This window comes from Cyprinus carpio, chromosome B19 (assembly GCF_018340385.1).
Source record: "Cyprinus carpio isolate SPL01 chromosome B19, ASM1834038v1, whole genome shotgun sequence".
Lineage (NCBI taxonomy): Eukaryota > Metazoa > Chordata > Actinopteri > Cypriniformes > Cyprinidae > Cyprinus > Cyprinus carpio.
Window position 1 is genome coordinate 15,172,525 of NC_056615.1, and position 10,913 is coordinate 15,183,437.

At 35.7% G+C, this 10,913-nt stretch overlaps 1 protein-coding gene and 1 long non-coding RNA gene across 2 annotated transcripts; one reads left to right on the top strand and one right to left on the bottom strand.

Annotated features, from left to right (window-relative positions):
• Positions 1–1,406: 1,406 nt before the first annotated feature.
• Positions 1,407–10,385, bottom strand: si:ch211-191i18.2 (uncharacterized protein LOC564095 homolog). The gene is made up of 5 exons (XM_042745352.1): positions 10,226–10,385; positions 4,985–5,074; positions 4,101–4,237; positions 2,447–2,566; positions 1,407–1,499 (listed from the first exon to the last, which is right to left on the bottom strand). Exons 1-4 carry the CDS (start codon positions 10,302–10,304, stop codon positions 2,492–2,494), a joined length of 381 nt encoding a protein of 126 aa, XP_042601286.1. The 5' UTR covers positions 10,305–10,385; the 3' UTR covers positions 1,407–1,499; positions 2,447–2,491.
• LOC122140701 lies at positions 3,321–4,103 on the top strand. The gene is made up of 3 exons (XR_006157291.1): positions 3,321–3,391; positions 3,738–3,751; positions 3,844–4,103. It is a non-coding gene; the product is annotated as an uncharacterized LOC122140701 (long non-coding RNA).
• Positions 10,386–10,913: the final 528 nt, after the last annotated feature.

The window sequence follows — 10,913 nt, forward strand, 5'->3', positions numbered from 1 at the left end:
CTGTGTTTTCTCCCACTGACCTATTGACTCAGGCTTCTCTATTGTAGCAGAATAACAACTAAAAATCATGAATATCTTATGGATTGATGCTGAAATCGGCTGACGCGTGTACAGGCTGCATGATATTTTTTCTCCTGTTTTAATGATCTGATTGACACCCACTGTCAGCAGTTAAATGAATAAGTGCAGAAAAGAGGCCAGAAGTTAATGTGAGCTGTTGATACAGAAAGGCTATTCCTGACACATTTGTGGCATGTTTTCAAGCGCTTTTAATTGGATAATGCTGACTAACCACTGACTATCTCTTAGAATGTGACCCAGAATAGTGTTTGCTCCTTATTGATGAAGGAGTATGGCTTTGAATACAGAACAATGTGACTGCATTTGAAAATTGATCAGGTTTAACAGGCATAATATTCTGAATAATGAATAATGCATTTTTTCAGCATGTTTTGTATTATCTGTGTGATCTCATTCATTAGAGAAATGAAGACAATAGTGTATTACTTGAAAAAATATTTATTCAGTATTGGTAACAACACATAAAAAAAAGCCCAACTGGCTCACAAATTCATGTGCATTTTGGTGTAAATCACCATCCTTATTTGTAAAAAAAAAAAAAAAAAAAAAATGAATTATAATAATAAATCCATTACAAAATGTAAGAAATGTGCTTGTATCGAGGATTACTGAAGAAATAGTGAGGCTTAGAAGTGCAGTGGTGAAGGAAAGTGCCTACATGTAATATCTGCAAGAGGTCATGATGCTTAAAATGACTAGAAAATCTCAGTCTAACTGTAAAACGTCAGTGTGTTTCTACAGTTTGCCAAACATAACATGAATCCAAGTTAATTTGTGTAAAGTTTTGCTTTAAGATAGAATTGGCGTACTAAAATTGTACATTATGTTACGCAGATGTCTGATTTTCTTGTTTCTCAATTACATCTTTGACACATTTATTTTTGCCATGGCAATCAAAGGATGTGCAGATTATAGATAAAAAAATGCTTAGACAAAGTCTTATAAAAGAGACAAATGTATTAAAATTCATTTGATTATTGCTTAAAATTGCATTGTTTTACAAAACAGTGGACATCCTGCACATCTGTATGTTAAAAAAGAGAAAGATCTTGTTTTTCTCAGTTTCTTTGTTATTCAGGCTCCTCAAATCACCTCCCCTGAGTCACAACCTGAACAAATACCCACAAAAGAACCTGTCATTTAATTTAGCCCTATTTCACATTCATATTCCATTCCGTTGAGCCAGCCTATGAGACCTCTGACCTCTGTGTGCCTGTTTTGCTGTGACAAAGAATAGCGAACAATGTGTCTTTTCATTTACAGCTTGCAAGCGGTGTGTTGTCATGGTTTGTCATGGATCCAATGTTGTTTTTGCTTGAGCTCTGTGAGTGCATGAGCATGTGTGTCTGTCTGTACTGGATGTCCACATGTCTTACGTTCAGGTTATCTGTCCATCTCCTCTTCTTCTTCCTGGACTTCTAGAATAATTGGAGAAACAGAAAGCTACTGAGTCTAAAATATTAAAAGATGTTATCGCTTGCTTATTGGCTTGATATATATCTCATGATGAGAGCAGTTGTATTGGGTGGAGGACAGAGAGTACATAAAGCAATGTACTGCAACTTAACGCGTGTCAAGAAGTCTAATCATTTAAATCATTTCAAATCACAGTGCATCGCTCCTGCACTGTTGCTCCTGTTACACCACCAATGTTTGAGTGCCCTCTGCAGGCTGCAAAGATAATCACACAACTGTTCACCACTGTTTCAGCAGCCCTTTAAAATAAATTCATTCACGCACATGCTATTCTATCTCACCCATTTTTACACTTAACATTAATTTTTATATCATACGTTTAATTTTAGGGATGCACAATACACTTTTTAATATTAAAAAAAAAAAACTAACTTTAAAAAAAAAACTAACTTTAAGGGATAACTATATGTCATATTGCAAAGAAACCCTTAAGTGCACTAGTCTATATATTCATACTTTTATGTGCCCATGTCGGAGTGATAACAAAATAGCAGTAAGTGTTACTTCAACACGCAGCAAACACCGTTTCAGACAACACACATAACCTCGTATACATAATACCCAAAAATCATTCAATTCCTTTGATTATAATTATAATATAATTATATAATTATAATCAAATTTCAGAATTTTAAATGGGAATATGTATTGTAGCCTTCATCATGTTGTGATACATTTTAGCATACAAATCTTTTTAGCTTGTAGGGTTGGCCTAATTCTTTTACTGTAGATACATAGGCTAATATCAGTCATTTATCACTATGGGCCAGAATTTCAGTATGAGTGCATCCCTGATTAATTTATTCTATAAATTATTTTACTGAATTTCCCACGTGGAAATGAACACTGTATTGTGACTTTTATTAGATTCAGGTTTAATTTGACTTACCTGTTCAGATTGTGTAACAGGGTCCTGTAATGTGCAGTGTGTCTGCTATAGTAGTCTGAGCAGCGGATGAACCATCAGAACCAAAGTAAGAAGGGAACATAGAGGCGTTGACTGAGATGCCTAAAATAATAATAATTAAAAAAGGTATTGCGTCAATATACTGCTGCTGAACAAGCTTGAGATTTTGTAGATGCTTGTGGATGAAGCTTGTGAAAGATTCAAGTATAAAAAAGATTCTGTTTAATGTATTAAAGGGATAGTCTACACAGAAATAAGAGAATATTTGGAAGAATGTTGGTGAAAATCAGTAACCGTTGGGTTACCAACATTCTATAAAATGTCTTTTTTTTTCACAGAAGAAAAAAATTCATACACGGCTGGAACAACATGAGGGTGAGTAAATTAATTTTCATTTTTGAGTGGACTTTCCTTTTAATGTATAATATTTGAGTGTGAGTTGTGAGCTGGATAACACTTTTGTAAAGCTTCCTGTTTGGAAGTGTACTTCTCATCTTCTTATATGACTTTAACAACATTTTGATTTTTGCTTCTCTTTTGTACTTCCAACAGTCTAGTTTGTACATTTGATACTAGTTGACGCATTCATTATTCAAGTGGATCATGTGCATTTGTGTTTTATAGTTCTCTCCACTGTGTGGAGCAGTGTGACAAAGTGTTTTGTTTTTTCCATTGTGTGTTTGAAGCAGATGTTGCAAATGAAATGCATTTGCATTCTCACAGGAATTCAGATGACTTTGTATAATTAGTAGCTTGTTTAATTAAATGTGCATGCTTAAATAGGTTGAGTGTGGCACCTCTGGGACTGTCTTTCTCTCCGCATTTCCTCTATTTGTAAATGCCTTCCTTTTATGCAGTGCAGAGCCATTGTTTAACTTCCCAACACATGAGGATAAGAAGCAGATGGAGCTTTCAAAAGGATTCACGGTTTTCTTCTTTTTTTAATAAAAGGGACACCTGTTTACATTCATGTTCACTCCCAGTTTGCCACGTCAGCAGGTCTGTAATGTCTCATCAGACACACCACGGCTAATCTAATAAAAAATGACATTTCACCTAGCAGAGTTTATTGCACTCATTAGACATGAATATTAGCTCCTCCACCAATATTTTCACAGCATACAGTGCTGGAATTAAATATAGAGATGGGTATTTCATTTCTAATCACCACATAGCATAAATGTGTTTTATGCAAACAATCTGCTCTTGAAATCATCCAGATATGTTAAAAGTTCAGCAACTCAGGATTTCACAATGTTTGTTTCTTTTCCAGGGGTGTAAGAAGAGGTCAGTGACATATCTCTCTAATTTTTCAGAGAAGATAACCCTTCTCTATTATTGAGCAGATTTATCATTTGTTTGTCATTTTGTGAATACAGGGTTTAAGATGCTGAACATCTGACCTCAGCTTTTCAAAGTCCTGTGTGGAGGAGTTCTGTCCACCCACAAAAATGGTAAAGTAAGCCAGCCCCCAATCTCATCTCAAAGACACAAGGCCTTTGTTTCTCAGGAAAGACAAACCACATTGCTCAGGACTGTATTGGCTGTGACACATGTGAGTGGTTTTTGTATTCAACATATTGTAATGCATCAAGATGTACATAATGTAATGCAACAGAAGTTGTTCAAGAAATACCTGATCCGTATCAAAGATTGTGGGCTCAGTGGGCTTTTCTTCATGCCCACCACCAACTGTTTCTTTTTCTCCTTTTGTTTCTGTCTCTGTTTCTCTTCCCATTAAAAATTTCTCTAGGTCTTCACTGCTGGCATTGACTAGTGACACAAATACAGTGGGTCATAAAAAAACAGTAATGGTGAAGCTTCATGCAAATAAATATACACCTACATTACTGTACTGTTCAAAGGTTTGAGGTTAGTGTGAATTATTTTTAATGTATTTGTAATAAGTTCATCATGGCATTTATTTGATCAATACAGTAAAAAAGTACTCTATTTTAATATATTTTAAAACGTAATCGATTGTATCCTTGCCGAATAAATGTATGACTTTATCATAAAGATTCATAAAATGTACAAAGTATGAAATCTATCTACAAAAGACATCATATTTATAATATATGTTGATTATCACTGAAGATATTCAGTATATTGATATGATCTTTTAATTCATTCCTATGGTTATATATTGAGACTTTTCTTGTCCCATTAGACTGAATTTGCTAGATAATTTTACATCTTTTTAGAATTTTATAAATAATTTTTATAACATTTTCGAAAACAGTTCAAATCAAAAACCCCTGTCTTTTGGACATTTCTCATACTTTTCCCCAGAAATGTTTGCATAATTAGTGTATGACTAAGATTTATTTTAAATCATTATACCTAGGGGGTCTGTGACTAGAACAACGGGGGTCTCTGGCCCACTTGCCATTAGCTGATATACTTTCTAATCTGATCAAGTCTGAGGAACATAATGGTCAAATTTAAACAAACCTAATGTAAATGTGAAAAATTTTAAAATGTGTAATGATATTAAAAATGTGTAAATTGAAAACCTACTGAAGAACGAGAACTCGATTGTTGAATTGTAGTCATACTCCGGGGTTCCAGTAGACTCGTAGTCAAGATTATATTGGTCATCCTCGACACCTGCGAAGACAAAGCAGATTAGATTTAGCTATTATTTATGAAAAACGTCAAATTTGACATGGAAAGCAATGCGGAGGTCAGTTTCTGGACAGATCACTCAACTTGTCTGTCCTTCTGATGATCTTACATTCACACCAGTCAGACAGTGACTGTCACAGCATGTTAGCCATCAATTATGACTTGTCTTCATTTCACAAATACAATTAATGCTTTGAACATTATCTGGCCATCTTTACTGCATCACAGCTCAGTCACCTCACTGAACCATAGAGGACATTGTTTCCCATTGAAAAGAAGCAGTGTCAGTAACTTGAGATCTTTGTATTGCTTCTCACATACTATTGCCATTTGTCAGTTATGTGAGACTATTCACCATGACATTTCTTTTTTTCCCAAGCATCCTGCCTTTTCGTGACATATGTGATACTGTGAGATTACTAGAGCCTGAGATGTTAATGAATGAAGAGTCGGCAGTAACATCTGTGAAGCTGGTTCTGTCAGGCTCAAGAGGTCAGGAAGACATTTGGTTAACAGATATTTTTCTGCAACATTTTCTCAGAATTTATTTAGATTTGATAACTTACTACTAGTGTGACTTACCATTTAAAGTTTGGGGCTCTGTAAGATTCTTTACAAGACGTTTTTCTTAGTCTCTCATTCTTACAAAGGCTGTATTTTTGATGAAAAATATCAAAACAATAATATTGTGAAATATTATTAAAATTAAAAAAGTATATATTTTGTATAAATTTCCAGCAGTTATTATGATCCTTCAGAAATCTGGTGCTCAAGAAACATTTCTCATTATTATCAATGTTGAAATAAGTTGTGCTGCTTAATATTTTTGTGGAAATTGTAATACATTTTTTTCAGGATTTTATAAATAGAAAGCTCAAAAGAACAGCATGTTGTAAAATTTTATTTTCGTTTTTTTTTTTTTTTTTTTTTTGGTAAATTATAAAGGTCTTTACTGTCACTTCAAAGGAATGCATCCTTGCTGAGTGCAAGTATTAATTTCTTCAAATTTCTAAAAAGAAAGAAAAACAAAAAAACATACTGATCCAACTTCTTTGAACAGTGTATATCATATAACATCTTTTCAAAGTGAAATTAGTAAGATCCAAAATATGATTTAATCTTGGAATGCTTGAAAGAGGAAACTGTTCTTTCTCAATTCAGTAACAGACAGACATGGAGCATCCGTTTCAGGATCAAGGCTGGCAGTGGCACTATAAAAACATCAGTCTCTTGATGATTATTCCTAAGGATCATATGGAAATCTTCTAAACCTTTGGGTCACTGTCTATTTATGGGACTTAAGGCCCCTGGACACACAGGAGTCCCTTAAGTGCTGACCCTCCACAGATCTCAGTTTTAAAGTACAGAGGATGGGAACTGACCCGAAAATCTACTTCCTTAGGCTGAAAAAATAATTTTCCTTTACATGTTATTCATTTATACAGCTGTTTAGAAAAGACCAAGGTGATCAGTGTCAGTATTTTTTCTTCATGGAATGTGAATGATATCCAGACTACTCCTGGGAGTTGAGCCCAAGAAGCCCACCTCATATGCCTTAGGCTTATCTGGATTTGTCTGACTCCATTTACTTTGAACTTTTTAGGGAGAAAGGTAAATATCAGATATCAGAGCAGAAAAACCTAACACATTTCCAGTTGTGGAAGCTCTTTTCCATTGTCATTTACACCTAGATACAGTGTATAAAGCAGTAACCTTCAATGTTTTCCCTAAGGAACTATTTCTGTCTGATCTAATCCTTAAATGTTGTATTCAGTGAGGTGAATACTCTGTTGACTCATCGTTACACAACACTAGATATCTGTTTACGCAAAAGGATAACTGAAGCCACCACTACTTCCGCTAGTTTCATACAAAGCGCCATATCAGAAATCTATGGTAGTCCAAAAATCATGCTTTGGTAAATTATAATTATGACATTAAAAATTGAAATTATGAGATAAAAAGTCAATTATGACATTATAATTTCAGATATTTATGTTGTAATTTTGATTTCTTATCTCATTGGTATGACTTGTATCTTAGAATGAATGAATTAGTTTATTTATGTATTCATTTATTTAAAGTGGAAAAACCTGCTATAGGTGTTTTCTTTTCTGTTGCATTATAATGTATGACTAACATTTTATCAGTTTCGTAATCATGGAGGTTATTTTAGATACAAAACACATTACGTTATTTATTAGTGTAGAGGAGTGTGTTTGATTGACGGCAACATGGAGCATAGTATAAACCTAAATGTTTTGCCACACATGACCAAGAAATGGCACTTGGCTTTTGGGTTATGGATGTTTGCCAGTACCATTAGGACTCTAAAACTTTTCCCAGACTTGCCTTGTTTTATCATTACAATCATCCCTGAAGGAACAAGCAATAAGAAGAAAGCTCTGAGTAGTTCTTTCTTACACTGCATCATCCTCCATAAGTTCTTCATGACCTTTTCAAACAAATCATGATCAAACTTGCAGTCATACTTCTTTTGAGACTGTCGTCTATAGGATAGTAATTATCAGTAAGCATAATCTTATTACTTTCTCTTGAGATTCGTGGGAAACAAGGCCGAGTTAATACCTGGATCAACACCAATAAACATGTGGTACCATAAACAGCATGAGGCTAAACGCTTCTAGCTATCAGTGAGCGGGATGTCTGGCCAGGTCTGTGTTGAGTATGCAATGTGCTGTTTATTTAAATGTCATCATCCCTAGAGTAAAGCAGTCACTGTCTATTAAGTTCCATCTGAATACTGCAAATGGAGTCCCATGCAAGTTCACAACTCACAATATGGGTTCTTATCCAAACATTATTGTGCCCCTTAATCAGATAGCTTTGCCAAATAAAGAAACAAAAATAACAGTGTTGTGTTTTGTCTACAGATTGACATGGTGGATTTTAGGGTGAAGGCATTCACATGCCCCACTAAATTAGTTTTTCTTTCAAGTTCTCCTTTAGTGAGGAAAGTTAATGAAGCTGAGCTGTAAACCTACGGCTCAAACACATGTTTTCACAAGTTTTACCACATTATATGAGTCTTTATCCCTTCCACTTATTATCCTTGTGTCGTTGCCACTGAGATATGAGCAAAATTCCAGAGTTTAGACGTTCAACGTACTGTCTGGCTTTTATCCAACTTCATGTTCTTAGTATAGACTATAAACCCCAACCTGGTCACACCAATCAAACTGAGCAAACAAGCTGGAACATGAACACTAAAACATAGACGACAGCAGTGAAAGCTGGGAACAAACCTCAGAAACATTATTTAAACTAAGAATATAGTGCTTTAAAGCTGAGATTGACATTTCGTAGCAGTCACTGACAAACATAATTTCTTGTGAGGCATTGGGAAATTTAGTCAGGCGGAACTTGACCCTTCAACTCCCACCAACCACCATCAGTCATTCAGAGCCCCCAAACTTGTGATTTCAAGATGTTATCCCAAAGAAATGTCAAAACAAGCATGAACCTAAAGTTTAAAAAATATCCTTAAGGTAAAACTTCACTCCCGTAATGATTTTGACCAACCCTTATCGCTTTACTCAAACCCCAGGAGGTGGTGGGTTCGGTCCAACAGTAAAACCAAAAGCATGCATGTTACTCATCTCAGGACATCTGCTTAATTAATTCTCAGATTATCTTCTGTTTTCCAGTAATTCATTCATAAAATCACAAGACTCTTGGCATATTTGTTCACATCTCCCATGCAGCACAGGCTGCCAAGTGCTCTGTCTTAACAACACATTTCAACGTAAATTTTCTGTGCACTGAAAGCAGACAACACATTAGTCCATTCCTCTGGTGTTTACCAGGAATAATGTGGCTGTTTATAAAGTTTGACACCTTGTGTATAGTAGTTTGGGGGTAAATCTTTACTGTGAAGGTTTAATTCTTGCTAAGGATATCATTCAGTCTTCTACTCCTAATTATCACTTATTGTAGTCATGGATGTTCTGTCACTTCCTCAACACAAAAGAACAAATTCCTGCTTGTTTCTGTTGGTAGTCAATGAACAAAAAAAGAGAAGGAAGTCAGAGCTGTGAGTGTGCGTCGACAGAAAACAGCTGTGCAAGGAACACGGTGGGATTACTTTGCCCTCGTGATTGTTATGACCCCCTGGGGCCGTCTGTCATGCCAAAGAGTTTGCATACAACTCTATAAAGATGCACTGAATTTGTCACTGAGCATTTTCCAAACTAAGTTATCTCCAACTGAGCTTCAAGAGCTAACTTTAGAGATGAGCAGTATTACACTGATTTCACAAATTCCATGGTGACTGTTTCTTCTTTTGTTCCTATGCTTTTTTCAGACAAAATGCAAAACATGTTTTGTGGGCAAGTTGTTTTCCTCTTCTGTCTTTTAAATCACAATTTAACATTTAGATGTTACCACATGATTGTCAATTTTCAGTGTACCTGCTGCAGTTCACTAACCAAGACTGAAAATGTAGAAGACACAAATTCTGAGAACGTAGAAGACACAAATCAAAACCAGATTCTCAACATTAACTTTTCCTGTCAGTGGATCTCTGCATGTTCAGATATTTGTTTGTGTCTCAGTGACAAAATGGGTAAGCTACTTAACCTTTATCAAGCAAAATGCATTTGGTTACACCAACAAAAATGAATAAACTTTCTTTCTTTCTTTCTTTGGAACATAAAACATAAGTTCTGAAAAATGTCTCAGTTAGTTTTTGTCTACACAGTGAAAGTCAGTGGGGCCCAATGTTCATTTGGACCCCATTGACTTTCATTATATTAACAATTCAAACAGTTTAGACATTGTTTGTATTATCTTCTTTTGTGTTCCACAGAGGAAATAAAGTCATACAGGTTTGGAACAACACAAAGGTGAGTAAATTATCATTTTTGAGTGAAATATCCCCAAAACAACTGCAAGCTCCCACTTTGTACAGTGTTCTCAGCCTCAAATACAATAACACATGCAAACATCTTTTCAAAAGCAAATATTTTTTTATATAATGTCCCCTAGGAGCATTTTTGGAACTTTATCTCACACTAGGTCTGTGCCTCATTCCAAACATTCACACATAGCAAGTTCCCCCATTAAAGGCATAATCAATCTCAGGCTCACTCTCTCTCACACACACACACTCACCCAAGCAGAGCGGCAGCAGTAGGAGAGCTCCTGCCAGACACACTGATATCATCACACAGCGGTGAGGTAGTCTTGCCATGTCGCTCTAAACGTGTTGATGTGTGTATGTGCAGCCTCCACGCTGTGCCTCTGAATGACTGCAGCATGTGAGTGAGTGTGAGGAGAGGAAACCGCCAGGAGAAGGGGTGGGAGGAAGGAGTAGGAGGGGGTGGGAACTCAAAAAGTTTTAGATGCCTCATTCATCTGTTAACTAGAGCACCGCCTTTAAACAATACTACAGTGATTGTCTCAACCCTGAAAGTGGATTTGCACCATAGCTATCATAATTCTCATTCATTTAAGCAGATTATTTGTAGTAATATGAATTTTATGACAGGCAGTGAGATGAAAAGACACACCCGGGGTTGGGATGTGGGTCACAGAGCCCACGGAAAGGTCAGTGAAGTTGTTGGTAGGTCAGCAGATCTAAAATGTCATCCAGGCAGCTGTGTGACTCTGGTGTTGTATCTGCTGTTTGTCAACTGATCTTGAATAGTGATAAACTTGGATGCCTGCTGTGCAGTTAATGGTTTGGAAAGGATGTTGCAAGATCAGTTAACAAAGGCTTTTAATGCAAGAAACTTAAGAATATTCTTACAAAACATTGCATGTTAGTTATTATCATAGTTTTCTAGACATGATTTCAAGA